The 22,922-nt window shown below is 35.9% G+C and overlaps 1 protein-coding gene across 1 annotated transcript in view; it reads right to left on the reverse strand.

The window, feature by feature from the left end:
• The window catches only part of LUZP2 (leucine zipper protein 2), a gene marked incomplete at both ends in the record, with an annotated part of 167,831 nt that overhangs the window by 49,208 nt on the left and 95,701 nt on the right, over positions 1 to 22,922 (reverse strand). Inside the window, 2 exons of the mRNA XM_080345295.1 lie at positions 3,306 to 3,368; positions 6,709 to 6,771. Of these exons, the coding sequence (XP_080201421.1) occupies positions 3,306 to 3,368; positions 6,709 to 6,771 (126 nt within the window). The remainder of the gene's footprint in view (positions 1 to 3,305; positions 3,369 to 6,708; positions 6,772 to 22,922) is intronic.

Here is a 22,922-nt window from a genome sequence, read left to right on the forward strand (position 1 = left end):
TGAATTATTGTAATTAAGAGCAGACTCATTCAGAACTATTAAGTGTCTACTCACAAAGGCAACTATGAAATGAAGAAGCTTGAGTTAAAATTTGGATTAATCATGCCTTATTTTTCTCATAATACACAGCAAATGCCAATGTTTATCAACTTTTTAAGGATAGTGTGCTGAGATTTAAGGGACTGAAGTCTGATAATGAGGAGATCAAATTCTCATCTCAGTAGAGATACTGACAACCTCTATAGCCTTGAATGCATCACTTAATTTCTGTGACTCTCAGTGCTTCTCTCTCGTATAACATTGTATCACATAACTAGAGAGACAGCAAAATATAAATATGCATACACACAAGCCACATAATTAATCAGCTAGATTAAAAACCACTGTGAAGATGTAATAAGAGTAAATACATGCCAAATATGATGAACTCATATTAACTACCACTTGTTGAGTTACTGTCGCACAATGTTAAAGTAGATATAATTTATCAATTCACTAGAGTATTAAAGGAAAAAGGGTAGAGTATTAAAGGAAAAAAAAATTTGCCCACCCACCCCCCTTCTTCCTCTCCCACTTAATCCCCAGAGCTCTAGTCAGTACAGAGTTGTTGATAATAATGGTTATCAGAATTTGAAAACTAGTTTCTTGATGTTGATCATGCAAAACTAAAAGCAAACACCCCCCCACCACCACCTTACTTCACATGTATCTTCACAATTAATTCCACCACAAAAAGCAACAGTTTAATGGGCACAGATTGTAGCATTCCCTCGTACCCTTTAGAAATCTAATAAGAAGTTTACATCCTTCTGGTGAACTGCCAGGAGAAGCTCGCAACCTTCAGAGCTACACAGAGAACAGAATTCCCTGAAGTCCTCAGCAAGGCACGCAGAAAAACAAGGTTTAGTGGGATGGGAAGGGGGAAAAGGGCAGAAGTCCTGCAAGATGACAGTAACTAGCAGGAGATGATCGCACACACCACTCATGCTCTGTGCTGCCAGGAGACTGTCCACCCACTGTTTGGATCTTTTATCAGAAAGAATCAGAACTTTATGAAACATGAAACATCAGACCTGTTTGGTTTCTAGTATCAAAGCCACTAGAAATGAAATACCACCTGTTCTTGCCCAAACCTAGTGGGGTGTCTCTCTCATCAGACATTTAAAAAGCTGTTTGCCCTGTACCAACACCAAATTACTTCTGCTCTATTCAGTACATCTGTCTTCAGACTTGAAATACACTCAAAACAGCACACTGAACCCCATCTCACATGAGTATTTAGGAGGATAGCATAAGTTTGCTGTTCCCTTTTCTCCATAAACCAAATTTCCTTTACTCAGGAAAAAGACCAACAAATAAACCTGAGAAGAATATTTCTGACTACACATAAAAGATCAAATTAGCAAATCAGGCAGTCAATCACATACAGAAATGCACATAGTCAAGTTTCACGTATTTGCACATGTAGGTCCCAGTACGTGGGACTTTATAATCCATTTCACAATTCATTAACATCATTCATCTCAAGCTCTCAAAGTGTTTTAAATTACATAAGTTCATAATTTCCTTAAAAGGCAAATAGCGTTTGTTGTAACACAAGTAAACTCCCTCCCCTCCACCACAAAACTCTGATCTTTACATCTACACCTTAACCACTAAATTGTCATTGCTGAGGAAAAATTCTCTAAATAGTTTACTGAACTAAGATCAAGGGAAAGTGGATTTAATTTTCTGCATGCCAGACAGACTTCTAATTTTGTTCACTTTCTAATGCTTGTGTTTTCCTTCTCTGCTTCTGTAAACTGTTTTCAGGTGGGCAGCTTCGGGTAGGAGTGTTCCCTTGATGAGCATTACTACATAACCTAATAACACAGATTCATTTTGGAGATCACTGTGTATTAGCATAATGAAAACAACAAGTAGATAGCACTGAAAATCCTCCTGTCTCAGCCAAAGAAAACAAGCTTTTGCACCCACTCAACTTTAGAATCTATAAACTTTTTCTCTTTTCAAACTCTCAATTATAGATAAATCAAATCTGAATTTCTGTTCATTCTCGCTGGTGTTAAAATTCTACTGCCTTGACTTACAATATGCTTTGGTTTTATCTCTAAATCTATTCCCCCTGGGTTAAGTCTTATAATGACCAGAAACAATTGTCCCTGAAAAGCTTTGGAATCAACTTGTGCATGAGAAGCTAAAAAAACCCAATGAAAATAAATAAATCACACAAATCACACTGCATGTTTTAAATGGTCTACATTATTTCAACTTTACAGTACTATGCATACAATAGATAGACAGTAGAGAGAGTTAAATACTTGCAGAAGGCAATTTAGACCTCATATTGAGATGAATGACTTCGTAAGTAATTCTAGCTCTAGTCTCTTTGAAGACAACTACTTATCTTCATCCTTTATGCCGGCAATAAAAGCACTAAATCAGCAGCCTCCAGTCAGGTGACTTGAATCTCTCTCCTCCTTTAATAGGGATTAACTTCTCCCTGTGTTAACAAAGACTCCATGTCCTTCAGCAAAATGTCTCTATGTGTTGTCCTTCCCCTCTCAGTGTTCATGGGGTTTTTGCTTTGTGTTTGTTTGTTTTTCAAATATATTACCTAAATAGCCTATTCATTTGGATTGTATAAGCCACAGATGTTTCATTTTATTTTTTCCTGGAAGCTTCAGTTTTCATAAAGACGTTTCAGCCTATAACAAGACTTTGAATGTGGGGACCTAAGGAACATTTTACTGCTCAAGCTTATCACAAAGATTTGCTTTAAGTGTTAGCAACAATAATTGACATTGCCATGAAGGACTGCTAATCAAAGAAAAAACAAAAACTATCTCAAAAGTATTCTATCCTTCGGTTAGAAAGAAGAAAAATGTTTTACAGAATCTATGGAATAGGGCAACAGGTTTTGGTCACCAGTAGGAAACAAGAATATTACTTCAAGTGAATGTGTAAATGCAGATATTCATAAACTAAATACTCTCCATTGCTTTTGTTTATTGAAGAACAAAGACACTAGGGAACTTTTTAGGCTTTGAATCTTTCCTTCTTTAGCCCTGAAAGCAATTTAATAAAAAGCACTGTTCCTGTCAGAGTGTTATGCAGAAAAAAGCAGCTGAAATAGGTATTTCTGAGATTGCGTTATTGTATTATGTTTGTCTGTGGTGTTTTGAGATCTTTTCAGTATGATGAGAAGGAAATAATTCCTTAGAACTACAGTAATAAAGGCAGTTACATTACTTCAATATTGTATTAACTAATAATTTAGCTAACTATAGTGAAATAAAACTTACCTTAAAAATCAAATCCTTTTTTCCATAACGAAGCTCTTTCAGCTGCGCTTGGATCTTTTTTGACTGAAAGTAAGGATAAAATCAATGGAGTTTTTATTTTAAATATTTGCTTTTAGGATTAGAAAAGGAAAAAAAAGTAACAAGTACAGACAACGGTAGAAACTAGATCAGCTTTAAAATGCAGAAAAATAACCAAAATAAATTGTTTTTACAGGGTAGCATGTCTATATCAGGCAAAAGTATCAAGGAAAACATAAAGTGGCACTCACCTGAAGAACACAAAAGAGTTAGTACTATTGTGAATAATTGGCTTACACATTTTACACATGAGATGTTATTAATACTTTCCACGAAACATAACTGAAGGCATCACATTCAAAGCAAAGAATCTTCTTTTTCTTTGAGGGAAAGGTTTCCATAGCATTGTATAGGTTCTTCTTTGTAATGACCAGGGAGTTCCAGATAGCATCTAAATGAACTAGGTTCTCACTTTATGATCTTGTAATGTAAACTAGGCATAGTTGTGCTAATTTATATCAGCTGAGGCTGATATTTATTTTAGATATTGTTAAATTTACCCTTAAAATATTTTTAAGTAATGGTCTATACACTTTTTAATTTAAGCCTTTAATAGCATTTTTTTAATATATACTACACCAAACTATCCAAAGAGCATTATTTCACTCTTTATTTAAGAATCCTGTCAAAATAATACTTTCTTTTTAACAAAATCCACAGTCTCAACTGATATTTGGTACGTTTTCTCACATTAATTAATGCCAACTGTTTAGAACTTCTTGGAATGGATTATAAGTCAATTCCACATTTACTGAAACTGCACATCCATAAACATAACGTATTACAGATGGTAGCGTATCTTTCATAAATTGGAGCTTTCAGAAAGATCTGATGTTTTTCCAATTGGTGCAGTCAAATTCAGCAACAGACTTTTGGGAAGGATGAATGAATCTAAAGATAAAATTTTAGAACTTTCTTTAAATATTTGAGAACTATGGCCAAATTGGTTATTGTATTCCACAAAATCTGAAACAAATAGCCAAGATCAATTCGGTTCACTTCTTTCTTCTGTAACTCTATCTGTTCTTATGTCACCTACACAGCAGAATATGCAAATAGCACTGTGCTTTGATCTGGAAAATGCAATTGGAAGAGCTGTGGAACATATTCCACATCAACTAAATTCCAGTGAGAAAACCTTAACGAGCTTTAATTGTTCTGTCCATTGTGCTTAAGAAAGTATTACAGTCTATGTGACACACAGGGTATCCAAAATGGCTATAGAGGAATCTAAGAGTTATGATTCATAGAATCATAGAGTAGTTTGGGTTGGAAGGGACTTTCGAAGCTACTCTAGTCCAACCCCTTCCATGAGCAGGGACATCTTCACCCAGCTCAGGTTGCTCAGAGCCCAGTCCAGCCTGGCCTGGAATGGGGACACTCATTTGCTAAATCACAATGATGAAATAAAGAGTTAGGAAGCTAAATGTATTCAGTGCATAATAGAAGTGAGTTAAAAGCACATTTATGACCTGCAATTTGTTTGGTGTGTGGTTTTCCTGTGATTCCAGGGATAGGACATACAAAAAACCGGTCAGTAGATAAGATCCGTCATTACACACAGGGTAATAATGATCTCTACACCACAGCACCTGGGAATATTTCCCTGGCACATGTGCCTATTTCCTGGGCAGCCACCCTGACTTCCCCCCTCCAGGGCTCTGAATTTCTGGACAAGAAAAGCCAGCCATATAAACTGTATAGCATGACCAGCATCTCCTGTGTGTGTAACTGGACAACAAAGAATCACAGGGCACACTGAAACTCTGCATGCAGTCAGAGAGCAGAACAGAGCAGAAGCTTCCTGGTAGGCAATTCTATTCATGGAGGGTATTTGATCTGATAACTAAAAGGAAACTGGTTTCACACCGTTGTTATGCTTGGTGAGAATAGTATTTAATTAAAGAGCAGAAAATACACTGTGTTTCTCTGGCTGACACCAACAAAAAAAGGGATGCTCCTGTAGCATCTTTGCTTATTCCTATGGCACTAACCCACTTAAAAGCCACAAATTTGCCAGGATGATTCATAAAGTCTGAGATTCTTACCGTTTAAAATACACTCACAATCTGCTGCCTTGAGAGTTAGCTAGCTTACATTTAGTTTTCTGAAATTTTCTGACAGAAAGGCTTGTCACACTACACTAAATTTAATTTAATCTTAGGCTTTGCATTTAGATCTAGAGACATTTATGTTGCAAATATTAAAGGAGAGATAATCAGGGAAAAGATCTTCAAGTTAATTACCAAACATTCAAGATGTTATGCAGCCAGGAAAAACAAACTTGAAAAAGAGGGGAAAACAGAAAGCTCTGTTGCACACACTGCCAATTTTTTTAAAGTGGTAAACAAGGGAAAAAATCTATTTGTACTCATATAGTGTGGGCATGTTTGAAAGCAACAATGGTGATATAGGAAGATAACATACATTTTGACAAGCTAGTAAATAAAAGCAAACCCAAAACTATTTCTTACTATTGAGGATTTCTCATAAAGAGTGGTTGAAGAACTTGAGTTAGGCTAAATAGCTAATATAACTAGAAAATGCTACTTTGACCTCCTGAGTTTTGACCTCTAAGTTTAGAAGTAGAGTCTTTAATGAAGAAAACATGTTCAACCATAATTATGAAAATCTTGGTCAAGAATTAAATTCTGTTTCATTCTGGTGAGATGCAATAACTTTCACAGAAATTATATATGCAAAAAACCATGACTGGAATAATGTAAATGAATAAAGCAGATTCATACGTAGTAATAACCTCCTTCACAAAAAGTTAAAAAGCTTAAGGGACTGCTTGCATGAATGTAGTCACTTGTACTTTTATGTATTTGGAAAAAAACAGGGCTTCCGTATCATTGACTATCTTTGCTAGCTCCCTCTTCAGTAGGGGGCAGATATCTTTACCTGTATTTTATAAAAGGACCCTTTTTTCCTTGAAGTAATGAAACATTCTTGCAGTCAAAAATAATAAATCTTTCCTTTCCCTATAAACTATTTTTAAAAGGCATTTAGCTGTTCCTCTCTTACTCTAGGCATGGATATTATGGAAATAAAATCATAACATACATCTACAGAGCCATATACACTTTCCATAAGCATTCTCAAACTTCATTTTAGTTGTCTAAAATTTGAGTTTGCAGCTCATCTTCTAATACAGTTGAGTTGCTTCTAGTGAAGTCACAGAATTGAGTTGAGATGAGAGAGCTTTAGGAGCACTCACCATACATGTATAATACATAATCTATACCAGAATCTTAGTACAAAAGACTTTTGATGGAAGCTTCTTTTGGGTACGTTATACCGAATGGAGAGGAACCTTACTTACCTCTTCTGCGTGAATACCACAAAGCTTATTTCCTGACAAGAGCTTGTTTTTGAGGCTTTTGTTCTGAGAGGGGAAGAAAAAAAACACACAACAGTTTTATTACCGAGAGTTACTGAAATATTAAGGGATTCCTTAAATATTTGATCATACTGGTTTTATTTTATACACGGATAACACCTTTAAGTCACCGGAAAAGACACAGATAAGAAGACAAGGTAGATGCATCAGGACACAATATCCTTTCTTATAGAATTCTAAAAGGCTATGACTTTGCATTAAAACCTGCTTTCACAGGAACAGGACTGCACACAGAAACCTTTCAAAACACTCTTGCAACTGAAAACAATTTAGATTGAATATGCTGAGGTAAAAAAGGAAAACAAAACAAAACCACAAAAACAAATAAACAAAACAAAACCAAGAAGAACAAAGAAAACCCCACCAACCTCTAATCCTTATCATGTGTCAACTGCATAGCTCAATATAATTTTCAGTAAATCATTATAACTGAGTAACAGGGCCAAGATCTCATCCCTAGACCTTGATGGTCAAATTCATGGGATCTTTTTGCTACATTTCATAATTTAAAACTTCAAGTAATCAAATACATTAGAAGGTTAGCTACCTGATAGCATTTTGCCCACTCAGTATGCTTTTTGATGTAAGAGTTTTAATCATATTTCTTCTCATTTTCAGGGAAAATAATAAACCTTGCTAAAATGAATTTTCAATAGTCTGGTAATTATTTCTGCACTCCTCACTCATATTATCCTATAATTGACAGTCAAGGGTAAAGATTTCTCTGCAGTGCAGACATCTTTCAGAACTGTTCAGAAACATAAGTATTCCGTGAGCAGAACTTCAAGCCTGGACATGTAATAACATGGTTACACTAAAAAGAAATGAAAATAACACCAAAACCAACTTCTCCTGTGCTAGCAAATGGTAAACATACACAAAGAAACCCAGCCCACCATATTTTAGACATGTGTATCTATTACTGAATAGCAATATGTTTTTTGAATATCATGCATAAAACCAAGCTGACATTAGAGAAAAAAGGGTAATTCCATCCAGGACACCACTTCAAATTTAGGTCCACATCCCATTGAAACACTGGAAGCTTTATTTCCACAATAAGAAGCTCAGAGCTTTCCTTGAAATAAAACTTTTCTTACTAAAGTGAATACAAATGAACTAAAATTCAATTTGAAACCTCCTTTACAGAATTCCGAAATAAGGAGAAGATACATCATTTCACAAGTTTCATTCTTGCTATTTACTGTGCACCAATACACACTACTGCAGAAACAATAAATCACGTCCGGCTGATTGACACAGGCACCCACAGTTCTGTAATGGAATAAAAAGGAGTTGGGATGTTACTTTGGATGAGACCACCAGATTCTGCTTCACAAAATCTGATTTGCAAAGGGCTGAGTGTGTGGGGAGGGAAAACAAATGATGTTCTCACATGTCTCACAGTCGATTACTTTTTGTTCTTTATTTGGAAATGATTTTGTAGCTCAACACAGAGCAGCACCTTATCGTACTAACCACTGTGGAAATACAGAAGACATGTGACTCTGCAAAATGGGAATGGGGTAGAAGATACAAGCTGAATAAAGATAAACCAAATAGAAACCAAAGAGGTGCAGCACACCCAGCACATCTATTGCTCCCCAGGGTTACATCTAAAGAGCAATGTTGTACTGTGATCACACAGTTGGTGAGGCTGGTTTCACATAAAAGACCAGCATGACCTCTTGGGGTGATAGCCAGCTGTGCCAAAGGCACTGCTTCATTAGGGAATTGCACTTAATTAACTTGGCAAGTCAATCACTTTGTTTTGAATAACTAGTATCATTATCCTCCAGTCCACCTTCAGCCTGACGATAGTTTAGGTATCAGACTCTACACCTATTTCAGAACCAACAAATGAGTTACAATCCTTACATTTCTACACATTTCCTTTTGCTAAGTATAAACTACTATAAAAAATACTTCTATTAATACATGAACAGTTTGTAAGTAACTTCCACATGTGCTGGTTTGAGGGGGCCCTGCTGGAACCCAGAATGTGAAGAGCTGAATTCCTAACACCTCAAAAGGACAGACATTGTGTTAGATGGTTGCCACAACTTCCACTTTTTGTGCAAAAATAAAATAGTGCAAAACCAAAACTTGCTGAAAATAATTTGAGTGGGACTCCATTTTTGAGATTTAGCTAGGTTTAACAGGAGTTACCAATCCTGTCTCATTATCCAGTCTACTAGCAACGAAATAACCCCAGGGTTACTGGAATGCAGGCAAAACAGTCATAATTTAATCTGCGCTTAATAATGTTTTCAGAAAGGAGAGCAAGCATTAAAAGGTTACAAGTATCAAGAGCAAAATAAGTAGGAGCTTGTCAGAGGTAGATGACACTTCTTGCTTAAAATTTGAGTCATTTTATGTTACTTAGCAAATCACATGTCACTGTCAAATATAGGGATTAATAGTGTTAATTTTCTCTAGTAGAATGTGAAGTATATCATGGAAAGTATAACAGAGCCTGATTTGATCAGGATTTCAAAGTAAATGTTTTGAAATGAAGAGTCTGATCAGGTACATATTCTGTAAACTCACTAGAAAGCAGCTATTTAAAATCAGATAAATTAAGCGGGAAGATTTTTAGATTACAAATGCTAAGTGAGTCAGGACAGAAGTTGTGACTTTTAAGTCTTAAATATGGATTCAAGTCTTATTTTCCTATTAAGCATCCTTCAAAGAACAAAAACAAATAAGATAATATAACTAGAATTTTATACAGTTTTTGTTTCAAACTTTTTTGTTGTTGGAAAAGGACTTGGACATTTCAAGTTTAAAAACCAATATCAGTTTAAGGAATGAATTTAGTATCTGTAAACATGTATTTAATAGGCTTTTAAAATTATATAGAATAATGACTTTAATTAGACATGGCCTTTTAGCTTTGGAGAAAGGATATCATTATATTACAATTAAATAGATATTTTAATGTATTTTAACATCTTGGAAAGCTTATGGCACAGACTGTTAGCTGGAGCATTTGCATGTAATCATATCATTAAGCCAAGTTACTGTAGCATCTAACTCAATTTACTAAATCTTTTAACTCATTTCCACCAGTAGTTTCAGTGCATCCCTAAACTCAGGTGCAGAAAATTGTTCAATGGTTGTCACATGCACAAGAACATCATTGTGTCTTCCAATGCAGTCAATACTTGCTGTCCTGGCACCTACACTCAAGAAATAGCACCACACCTGAGTACAATGTCTATTGGTGTCCTTCAAAAAAGTGAGAACACTCAGTAACAACTTGTCAGATTTGTTAACATATTCTGCACAGAGCTTCCATATTGAATATAAAAAGCTTTCTGCCTCATTCCTAAATAGATCTGTCAGTTAGTCTCTGGGCATTTTTTCTTTCCTCTTATACCGATGTAACATTTGCATATTTTGTTTGAGTTTGATTTTATTTTTGATATGTGAGACCAGGCTCAAAGGAAGCTGAATTCACTCCATGAATATTGACAGTAACCCTATATTTAGGTTGCCTTTCTCACTGACTAGGTGGATATATATTCCTTTCTATTCCTAAAGTTTGAAAATAATCCCTTCACTTCAGTCACTGATTCTCCTGAATCAAAGGCCTGTAGTGGGCCAAAAGGGTCAGCAAACATCTAGAGAGATGCACCCATGTTAATACAAAAGCTGCAATTCATATCGTGACTGACTGAGCACAACAGCTCTCCAGAGGAGGAAGAGAAAGAGAAGAAAAATACAGAGATACAAGAACACCTTAGTGTTCTTAGAAACAATAACCATGATGCCAATGGCCCTGTCTTTTTATAATGTTAAAAAATTTTTACTAACTTTTATCTCAATAAAATTCAGATCTCCTTCCTTCTGCTATATCCTCCCTGCACTATCAATGCATAACAGCGGAAAGGTGTGACAGGGCTATTTTAGTGTTTGGTTTTTTGTTTGTTGTTGGTTGTTCTGTTTGTTTGTTAATTCTCATCTCCCTGTTAGAAAGCTTCAGCAATGACTTACAAAATAAAAGCAAAAATAAACACTAAAAAAAAAAAAATAAGCACTTTTACAGTTGCAGGTTTAGTTCATTTTCTGCAAATTTGCTTTATTAAAATAATTAATTTTATAGCTGCATATTGTATTTTTCATAACATCCCCTCCTCATCTAGAATGTACAATAAATACCGCATGAGGTAAAAGTCATGGTTTATAAGCGTTGATAAATCTGACAAACTATCGCTGGGTCCAGTTTAAAGGGGTTTATTATCATCATAAATCCGAAGTTATGGGGATTAACTATTATCTGATGAATCATATATTCTACATACAGAAAGGTAAAGTGATGCCACGGATGTAAAAGGCACAAATTTTCAGATGCCATTTCTTAAGTTAGGTTACCTTGAACACTCCCCACACAGACTAGTGCTTCAATACTCTCGTATTTGTGTTTCATAATTTGAAACACACATATTACCTCTTTGAAACACACATATTACCTCTTTGAAACAGCATCAGGATCTCAACCCAGGATGAGAAATACAATGTAGACATCATCAGTACAAAGCAAGTTTAGTTTGCCTACCAGCCTTTGAAAGCATGAGCACACAAACTGTGTTCAAGGAAAGAAAATCACTTCCCCTCTCAGAAAATTATTCCCGGTAATCAGCTTCGATTCAGACATTTTATCTGAGCTCTGACAACAGTTGTTTGTTGTATACAAGATAAACTTGGCTCTGCCTCCCCTTGGTGAATAGCGCAAATCAGACCATGCTGAGCCCCTGCTCATCATTGGAACATTTCTCTCTTATGGGCATCCTACTGAAAAAAAAATAAATAAATAAGCAACCAAACACACAAAAGAACAATAAAAACCCCTGGACTCTGCTCAGCAGGACTGTCAGGGCCAGTTGCCAAGAAGAACTGCTCTCTACCTCCTGTTCAACCAAAGCGGTTCCCTGTGCCCTTAGGAGGGAAATCAGAAGACAGCAACAGACTAAAATCAAATATCTAGATTTATCTGATATCACAATGTGTTGGTACCCATTTTGCTCTGGATATTAGCTTTATATTTCACAATGATGAAAAATGTTTTATATAGCATGAAACAGCATGACTGCTTTAATCCCAGTAGGGTTGGCTCAGCCCTTCATCTTTCTGAGACAGATAAATTGAGTTTCCTGCACTCCACTATGTGAAGTTTTTCAGATAAGACCTTAAGAACGGTGGTTCTACTTTTCCTTCATGGGCAGTGAAGACATTGTGATCTTTTGTAAGAAGAGGAGTTAGTCTTGAAATTCTTGAGGCTGTTTGAGCCTCTTTTCCCTTCAGTTTTCAGGGGTCAAGTGTGTCAAACAGCTGAAGGACTTTGCCCCATCAGTGTATTTTAGTACTGATGATACATATATGACCTGTACATTTTTCAGATCTGTCTGGATCTAAACTTAGAAAGTACCATTGTCCTTCCAGCTCTGAATTCCTGGGAGAAGCCCATTTTATTTGGACTTTTAAAGTCATGTATTGTTGGTTTTTGTGTAACATGTCCCCCTGTCTTACACTACAGATAAAGGCACATAAGAGCAAGCTTCCCCAAACAAGTAGGATATGGTGTTTGGTTTTTTTTTTTGTTTTATTTATTTTTTCCTCCGAATATCTGTCCCTTTTGGATAAAGTCTGCTGATTTTTCTCCTGAATTTCAGGTAGTCCATCTGAGCTGAAGGAGTTGATAAGCAACACACAAATATCTTCTATTTGAGCTTTGAGCTGGGTGCCACAGGTACAACTATTTAGAAGCACACTGTTTCCAGGAATGCCCAGGCATTCAATGAAAGCGACACCACAGACTTCTAGTGAACTGAGCATAGACTTTTCCCATTTAGTTGAGAAGTGCTGTGTCCAAAATTTCTTCCAAATATTAATTTGGAATAACTCGTGCTCCAAGGGAGCACACAGACAAAAGGAGGGGCAGAATCAGGAAGTACAGCCAGACACATAGAGCTCCCTCTTGAAAAAACAGGTTTGTATACCTTCATCTTTGATATCTTCATCAACTATGCATAGCAGTAGCCTAATTTTATACAAAAGCCTCTACCAAATAAGCAATTGGACTAGATGATCTTTCGAGGTCCCTTCCAATCCCTAACATTCTGTGATTCCTTATGTCCAAGGCAGAGTATGTCCTGCAGTTGTGCCCCATACATTAAATTAACCAGAGTAAGGAGATATAGAATAGCAATAACAGTAATAAAAAGTATACTTTTTGAATATGTGGGTTGTTTTTTTTTTTTTCTCCTCAATCTCATGATCTCTTTCTCTAAATATAAACATGCGAAGACAAATATACATATATATACTTAAAGTCATAACAAGCTAACACATTGCAGCATGTTGGATTGGATCCATTACAGACAGTAAATTTTTAGTCACATTCCCCCCGATCATGCAAAAAAAACCCCTTGGAAGTCTAATACAGGCAAAAAAACCTGTAGCACGTGTTGAGATTTGATTGCATCTTAACTGTGGAACAAATCGGGGTGTAAATGTGAGCCTGTCTAGCACTCAAAATGCAAGAGCAGCTTAGAAGCAGTCAAAAGTTACTATAGCTAAAAAAGGCATTTAATCTGTTGCAAAACAATATTGTTAACACAGAGTAACTCACGTTCCATCTAGCCTTTCTCACGCACATGCTCTTGTCTCAGAATCTTTTCATAGATTTTAACTTTTTAATGTTTCCACACATAAAGTCTAAACACAAGCTTCTCCATTAAAGCTCAACCCCACAAAAATTCATGGTTTAAGTGGAACTTGTATCTCTAAAGCACAAAACATTTCATTGAGATTGTTTAATGTTAACATTAAATTACTTAAGAGGAAGGTTTAATTCACAGTGTAGTTGCAACGAGTATTTGTATTTGCATCACTCAATTGTCTAGATAACTTGTTGCAGACCAAACCCCAGTCATCCATAGATACATGGGGTCTTCTTGTGTCTGAGACTTCATTCAGAACACAAATAAGCCCTGGAATATCACACTGTGTGAGACTATTCTCCTCTGCCCAAAATGAAGTGTTTAAGTGCTCTTCAAAGGCAGTTGGACTGTGAGTCTCTGACAAACCATTGGCATTCTGAGCAGGACTAGAGCGCTGCTGCTGTGTTTTAAAACTTTAACGTTTATACAGAATGAGTTAAGATGCTAATTTTCCATAGCAGTCTTTTGTATTACAAATGTGCGATGGGATCTAAGGAATAAAGTCACTTTAGGGCTCAATCATTCACGATTGTTAGTAGAAATACTTGTGCTTTGAATTCAAGAGATATTCATAATGCAGTTGCTCAGTCATCAGCTGTCTGGCAGTCTCTGGGACTGCTCTAATTCAGGTAAAAAGTGGCTGAAAAGCTCTTTAAAATTTTTGATCCAATTAGAGACAATTTTAGTAATGACTTCTACATTTAAAATACATTTAAATTATTTGAGCTACATTTAAAGTTGCGGGGTTTGTTTTCCATCCCTTTTAGCCTGTATTTTTGAATTCCATGTCTTCATGTCACAATAGGGTTTTTTTAGAAAAATAAAGCAAGTTCCTGAATGACTATTGTTGTTTATACAGTTACGATACAATATCAAATGTTGGTACATGTAATCTTTTCTATGTGAGTTTAAATAGCTCAGTGAGGAAAAAAATATCTCTCAATCTCTCATCACTCTGAAACTGAGGATTTTTATGTTACAGCAATGAATTGGTGTAGTGGATTTTTTTTTTCCATTTTTGGATTGCAAGAGGTCAGGGACATTTATTTTCCTTATCTCTGAGAAAAGATAGCTCATGGTGGGAAGATGATACAAAACAGTATTTATTGGAGTGCTTTAATTTTCTGTTACACCTTTCTGTCATTTCAACCAGACTTTGTTATGGGAAAGCAAATGCTATTTCTAATTTTTCCCATGCCAGATATTTTAATTAAAAACATAGCAGCATATTAAAAACAGGATCCCATTTTTCAGAATTTCTATCTGAAATGAAGGGTAACGGCCTGTGCTATGCAGGATTAACTAGAGAAGAAACCTGACGATTCTTTGATCTTTCTCTTTGGTAGAGGTGGCTGAGTGCCCTGGGGATGGTTTGTGGGATCAGTAAAGCAGAACACCCGGTGAGGTAGATGTTAGCCTGAAGCTCCTTCTTTTCATTTGTTTGACATTTGTGAACAGAATGGCGAAAAGCAGCTGGTGCTGCTGCAAGCTGCAGGTTAGGCTTAAAAACCAGAAAAGCTGAGTGAGAACTCTATTAATAAAGGCAATGTGGCAGAAATGAAAAGAGCATGCTGAATGTGACCCAATATGTAAATATCTAAAAATAAAATGCATTTCTGACTTTCAAAAAAACAAGCTCTTCTATCACTATAAGAGCAAAGGGTCACACTGGTTATATTCTGCTTTACAACTTCACTTTTTCTGCTGTACCAGCAGCAGGGGATGAAATACTGCATTAAGGCATATTTTAGATCCTGGCACATTTGCATCCCAGAATTGTCAACATCTGTCTTAAAACATAAACGGCATAGTTATGAAAGGAGAAGAGTGGGAGATGACTAAGGAATACATTTTTGCTGCTCTCTGTGGAGTCATATCGCTGAGGTTTGCTTTAATATTAATAGGCTCAGTCTCCTGAATTCTCTTAGTAACAGTGCACTGAGTATTTGTCATTACAGAACTTTTTGCCCTATATATTTAATTTTTAAAAGTAGTTTTGCAAGTACCATCTACAGACATCTAAAATATACATCAGCCATTTTAAAGAAGCTACTTCAATATCTTTCAATCAGGAAATAGATATCCCTGAGGCAGTTTTACTGGATTGATTCACATATTAAACATATTTCCACCACGCTGAGCTTATTCAATATACTGAGAGATTTTCACGTTAGGATATTTCAGCACTTACTAAAACACTATTTTTAATTCACAAATTCTATGTAGGCACTATCACCAGGGCTGTGAGGTTTGAAACTCAGGACATCAGTAAAAGTAAAGTTCATACCAGGAGGCGATACAATGCTGGCTCCATCGTTGGAACAAATGAAGAAGAAAAGAGTTCACATGATCTTACATCTTGATAAGCAAACCATGGTAGCGATTAGCCACAGCCAGCATATCTGTAGCAAAACCATAAGCCACATCCATCTATCTCCAAAACATCAGGAGTGTAACCCAAACACCATCCACTGTCCTGCTATATCAGGTGCAGGCAGCAATAGAAGCTCTGCCCATGTTTGAAGCTGTCAGGACATGAGGTTTCTTCAGTCTTGAAGTGTCCTGGTCACATTAGCAGAGGGACTGTGCCATCTATAAGCACCATGGAATGAATCAGTAAATAGCCCACTTAACGTAAACGTAGGCCCAGAACAGTTTGCAATAGACAATCAATGTAATAATTTAATAAAACAATGTAACAATTTAACAAAAAATAAACATTTTCTTAGGACAACACGAAGATAACAGCCATTTTTAGCAGTGTTGCATATGGTATTGCAAAGTTCTTTGAAATCATTCCCATAAAACATATTTATTTGTAGATAAACTATCACATTTTTTCATGCTGATGACTCAATTCACTATTGATGTTCAGCAAAGGTCAAAGGGAATTTGTTGATCATCTACCTCAGACAATATTTAAATGATAAAGGTTGTACTGTGTAATTACACTGACCACAATTCTGAATTACATTCAAAAGGACAAAGCCCCAAATATTTAAAGTATCAAAGCATATGTGTTGTTTTCCACTCTGAATCTATGCCCAATAGGCTATAACATTTGGCAAAGGTATATCTCCAAAATTTGGCAAACAGTGAACTGTGCCTACAAAAGAAAAGCAAGTGCTTCCTTTTTCAGAAAAATCCATTATTAGTACTTCGCTATGTCTCTCAATATACACTGAAAAGTAAGGCAGTATTCAAAAGAATTCTTTTCCTCTGTAACCAGGCTGTTATTCTTTACTGTTATCTCCTGGCATCCTGATTTTGTGCACTTTCGAAATGTCATCTATTATTGATAATGTTCTCTGAACAGCTGCATTGATGCACAAGCTGCGAAAAGTAATTTGACTTAACGTACTGGAGACATTTACTGTATTTAAATGTCAAAAAAGTACTCTATAATTCTTGATTATCTTCATATTTTGTTTCACATTGTTACTGCAACAAAACAAGCTTCAGAATGCTTCATACCAAAACTTCCACTAAATGTATTTTCATAAGCTAAGTCACAATTTATTCAGTTCAAGTTACTATTAGCATTATATGTCAGAACCTCAGCCATGAGTCCAGCTATTTTGCAGTGCTTAACATGCCAACATCCCTAAGCCAGCATCTTGCCTTTACTTGCCATACTTTCATGTTCCCACAGCACAGAAGAAATGACAGAACATATTTCATTCTGATCTATATTAACTCTACTTTGATAGACTTGACGGGTCTCGATTAGACAAAAAACATTATATTTTTAGGGAAATTTTCAAAAGAAAAATACAGTGTTTCAGTCAGTCTACTATAGTAGCTTTATGTTGCTGATAGGTCAAGGGTAAACGCATACATTGCATTTTGTAAATAGTAAAGTATGTAGTTACACTACAAAAGGCATCATACAGAAAAACGATGAATTAGAAGGAACAAGCTCATGGTATCAGTGATAAACTGTATCTGTTCAACTCCATACACACAAAAAGGAGACGCTAGATGGGGAAAGCTCAGCCTATCTTAACCTCACAGACCATGTACTAATCGTCTGACAGATGTAAAGATCTGTACAGCCTAAATGCATCAAGACAAAATGTGTTTTTAAATAGAAAGCAAACATAGCCGTGAATAAACTGAAGTTGGATCTGCAATCTTGCAATTACACAGTTATGCTGTACAGATCACATAAATCACACATTTTTGCCAAGCTATAATTTCAACAAGAGAAGACTCAGACATTTCTGGTGAGAGCCACCACTTAGTCAAACAGACTGCTGAACATTCCCAGATACTTTATCTGCCCACGATATATTCATGGCCACCATGAGCAGCTGTAAAGGAGATTTTCCCTTGATGCTACTGTTTTTTTTCCCCCCCTTCCTTCAGAAATTCAAGTAAAAGCCATTTGGAGAGCGTGGCAATGCCTAATAACACAGGACAGAACATGCACGTCAATGGAAGTTCTAGGATTTACTGAGTGTTCACCTCCTGACAACAGCCAGTATCTGTGATGTAGATCTAAGGAATTATTCCTTTTATGTCAGTTAGTAATGAAAAGACCTTGCTTTCAAGGCCTGACTTTGAAAGATGTGTTAGCAAAGTATTTAAAATCTCTGAATAAGGTGGAAATGAACTGCATGATTTTACATCTGTTCTTGAATGGCATCAGTTTAAAATATTTAGCACACAAAGCATGCTTGGGTAAATAATACAGCCAGAAAAATGATGTTATGCTCTTACCTTCTGGACTAGAGACTGCTCTGGCTTTTAAGCACATGAGAGTGGTTTGCAGATGGAAACTTTCTCTAAGTCTATTTTTCCTTACTTTAATCATTGCAGCAAAATCAGTATCAGCTCTCAATACTTTATCATTCAAAAGTCTTTTTAAGTCCATAGTTTGATAAATTATATTTACAAAATATATTTGGCTGTGTTTTCTGTAGCTTAAGTGTGCTCTATGTACATTGGCAAGACATTTTTAGGACTGGAAACAGAGACTTGCCATTTTCTAGATTTATGATCTTTATTATTTTGCTGGGTAGAATACGGGCATATTAATCATAACAGCAATTAATATTGAGTTAACTAAATGTTCTCAGGATCTTTCATGCTAAAAATAGAACAAAAAAAAAATTGTCGAGTAAGAAAGAGACAGCCTTTCACTTCCCACATCTCAACATCAAAGCCACTGAAATATTCAGTGCATTATGAATGTGCATAAGGAATGTTTATATTCCTGCTTGAGATTATCATGATGCAAAATATTTTGCTGGATGTGGTAACTGATGCATAGAGTTGTATCAGAATTAATGCTTAGTTGCACTTATTCCTTCTGGATTCAGAACTAAGATGGGAAAACTACATGCTGATGGATTGGAAAAACTGAAGAAAGCTCATGCATCTGGAGAACTATTACGAATGCTATAAAAACCTCATCTGTTTGGGACTAAAATGTTGCACATCCCAAAATAAAAAGACAATGACAAATCTATCCCAAGAATGCCCAGAAAAAGCAGAAGAGACTCAGCCAGATATTCTGTCCTTTGGGGACTGACTGCATCATGCAATGATGGCATTGTATGTGCAATGTCCATCATGAGCTGAATGTCCCCATACCCCCAGACACCAGTCAGCAGCACTGGGTAACCACATCAAGTATCACACTGACACATAAGTGATGACAAAGCCAGTTATAAAACAAAATAAAACTATAAGAGGAAAAGGAGGGGAGGGGAAGTAATTTGTATCTGGTCGTTTAAGATGACTACGCACAAAGTCCATAAATCCTGTGTAGACCCTTGAATTAAAAAAAACACTGAAATTTTCATGCAGCGGCATGAAATTAATGACTCAGCCTGAGATATCCATGCTGGGACACCTGGCAAATGCAGCTATAACCGTGGAGAACATTGTCATAGATTCCCCCAGCACCAAAGGCTTCACAATCCTGAAGGTGCCTGCTATCTGAATAAGGTACCAGGAAATGCAGAAAAGCAAAATAAATGACAAATACACTTTATTTATCTCTACAATACATTAAAAAGGCCTATGTCCAGACACAGAAGTAAAAGATATAAATGATACCTCCTCTACAAAGGCAGGGAGGGGTAAATGATGTAGAACAGCCCAGTACTATTTACTGCTCCCATAAGAATAAAAAGCTTACATAGAAAGCAAAAGGCCAAGTGTGTCAACTATGTGCTCATTAGGTGCAGAACCTGGAGTGACATGAAAACCGTGACATAAGCTAATAAGAGAAAAAATAACAAGCACAAAAACAATGCAAGAGATCCGTATTTTCTTCAATATGGATCCAAATAGCTGCTGGAAAGTCAGGTAGCTTCACTGAAATTACTGAACTGAATTATACTGATTTAATGCTAAGCAGATGTCAGACAACAAGTCTTATTAGTGTTTGTGTTTTTCAACATTGTATAAAATCCAAGTTGCAAACACGTCACACACAAAGAGCTGCAACCACACAGGTAAATCCTTAAAATACATAAATGAGAGACTGTCTCTGCTCTCTAGTCCTTCAATCCACAGTATTAAAACCTCAGGTGACTAACACGGTGCTTCTGGGCAGGTTTCAGCATCTCACCTTTACCTCATAAACTCACAAACCCAGAGCCGACCTGTTGCATCTCACTGAAGTTGGGGAAGATCTAAGGCTGACTCCTTTCTTAATGAGGGCAGATCCAATGCTCAACTACCTGTCCTTTCCTAGGGGTGCTCTAATCCCAGAATTGTTGGCATTGTAAAGTCATGGAAGGAAAAATACAAGAATTTTAATCCCCTCTATGAAAATGTTTCCACTTTGCAGTAAATATATAAACATTCAGGACACTTATTCTTAAGAGAGTACCCACAAAAATCTGTGCAGGATTAATTTTTTTTTTAATTCAACCCATAATTGATATTTCAATACCTGTTACATTTTTCCTTTGTATTTTAGTTGAAACTAAGTGTTAATAGGTTTGGACAAGAAAGAAAATTTGACAGTCAGCAGATCTCACATTAATACTTGTCTTGGAAAAGAAAGGATGTAAAAATGTAATTTACCCAATCCCATGATATTAAATAGAATATTGGTCTGTCAGTCACAGGCAGACAATCTAAGTAATGCATCTGCCCACAAAATTTAATAACTTCTATGCTCATATACTTTTCAGAAATATCTGAGAGATCTGGCTCTAGGTCAGAGAAGGTGCACTGCTCAGGAATTCTTCTTAAAGTTACAACCGACTACACATACTATTTAAAAGTAGTACGTTTTTATCTGTAAAATGTATTTCAATATTTCCGAATGCAGCTGGATTTTCAGAGGAACACTTTTAATGAACTTACACTCAACAGCTGCATGTCTTGAATCCATAATTATTTCTCAAAATCCAAATCCCACATTGGTGATAAAGCTGTGTCATTCCAAATTCCCAGAAGTTCAGGATTTAAATTCATACATTTGTAGACTCATATTTCTGGCAAGTATGAGGAACTATGCTTTGAAATACTAACAGTGCCAACGTATGACATAAACATTACGTAGACTTATAATCTACCAAGCCAAACAGGTATGTGATCCTATTCCCAATTATTATATTTAACACAATTGATATTATCTTGTTTTACTTTTGTAGTCCAAATGATTGTTCCTTGGACTAATTGATTAACCCAAGAAATAATGTTATTTGGCAAGTAAGAAAAGAGGAAAATAAGGCACAGAACAAACAGAATCCTGATTAGGGGCTGGTGAAGGACAGTCGACCAAGCCATCACCACCCATGCTGCAGCAAAGGCATCCAGCTTCAGGGTGATGCTGATACTGACATCAGGACTTAACCAGATGGGAGAATCAAAACACACTCATGTGCTTTAGGGATCCTGATGCAAAGCTCAACAGATGAAACTGAATCGCTCTAATTGTCCAAACGCTTCACAAACTTCTGTTGGGACTTTGAGATGGCTGAATCACCAAATTACCTCGGCTGAGGCTTGAAAGCAGAAGAGTTAGACAGCTGTTCATTTGATTAGTGGTTTGTTAAGATTATCAGTACAAAGCCCAGTTCCAGAGACTGGAAAACAAACAAACAAAAAAGACAGAGGAAGCTAAACTTTTACTTGAGGAATCACAAAATAAATGCACTAATGTGGTTAAAAAAATTTCCCTAAGATTTCTCCAAGTCTCTATAAAAGACATTTCTCACTCTAAATCACCTACCAAACAGCAATATTCTCTTTCTTTTAAACAAACGGTCTTGAATTCTCTCTATGAATATATAGTTCTGATAAGAAGCTTACAAAGACAAACACTATTCTTATTACAGTGTTGAGTGTTCTGTCTGGCTCCTCCACTCACCTTTGCAAGTAAGACAGTTACAGTGTGAAAAAGATGTAGAACACTATTTTAAGGTCAACCTTAATAAAATTAATATGTAAAGAATGTTTTTAATTTAAATATATATGCAAATACATAAAAATACACAGACACACACACACAAAACCAGGACATGGTTAAGGATTAAATTTATAGTTTGAAATATTTCTGAATACCTACTTTACATTTGAAAGCAAGCCATCACAATATGTTAATCACAATACATTAAAGGACAGCACAGTTTGTGGATGAACCACAAGATTCTCACATTTTTACTGTTTTTTTTCATTCATGCAGACCTTTCCTGAGTTCATGTAGTTATTTGATACAATACTACTCAAAAATCCTTATTCAAGAAAGAAAATTAAGATAAGACAACACCTTCCAGAATATTTCAAGCAGCACTTGCTTGATTAAAGCCTTATAATTTCACTTAAGAAACGTTTCCACACCTGTTAAACGCTGCATGTATTAAATTATTTACAAGACAGAGAACATTTTCAAAAGGGAGTAATTCAAGTATTATTGTGGTTGTCATTTTTAAACATTTTTGGTTATAAAAACTGTGAAATCAAGTTCTGAAGAAGATTCATTCCATGGAAAGGCTTCTATAGGTAAACTTGACAAATGGGTAGATATGAAAAAGCTACTTTGAGGCAGTCTAATGAAAACCGTGTTTTTAAATTATAGCATAGCTATAAAACCTGCTTTCTTTAGTTAAATGACAACTAAACAAAATCAATGCAACTCCAGGTATTATGCCTAACGTTAGCAACAAGTTGACTGATCTGTTTAATATTTCCTTCTCCATTAACATCTGCAGCCCCAAATATGGTTGAACAGTGTTCAAAAGGGAATGTGAGAGAGAAGACTCCACAGCTAAGCCTTTTCAAATGTTTCTGGATAACAGAAAATTGGAATTTTTGGCCTAAAATAGCACCATTTCTACATTTAAGACTTGGTATGAGGTTGACTGGACATTGAGAGTGAACTATTTCCTATCACTAGAGTAATATGAAGTGAATTGCTGCAGTGATTTTCTAGGAAGAGGACAG

Source organism: Nesoenas mayeri (genome assembly GCF_963082525.1).
Source record: "Nesoenas mayeri genome assembly, chromosome: 5".
NCBI lineage: Eukaryota > Metazoa > Chordata > Aves > Columbiformes > Columbidae > Nesoenas > Nesoenas mayeri.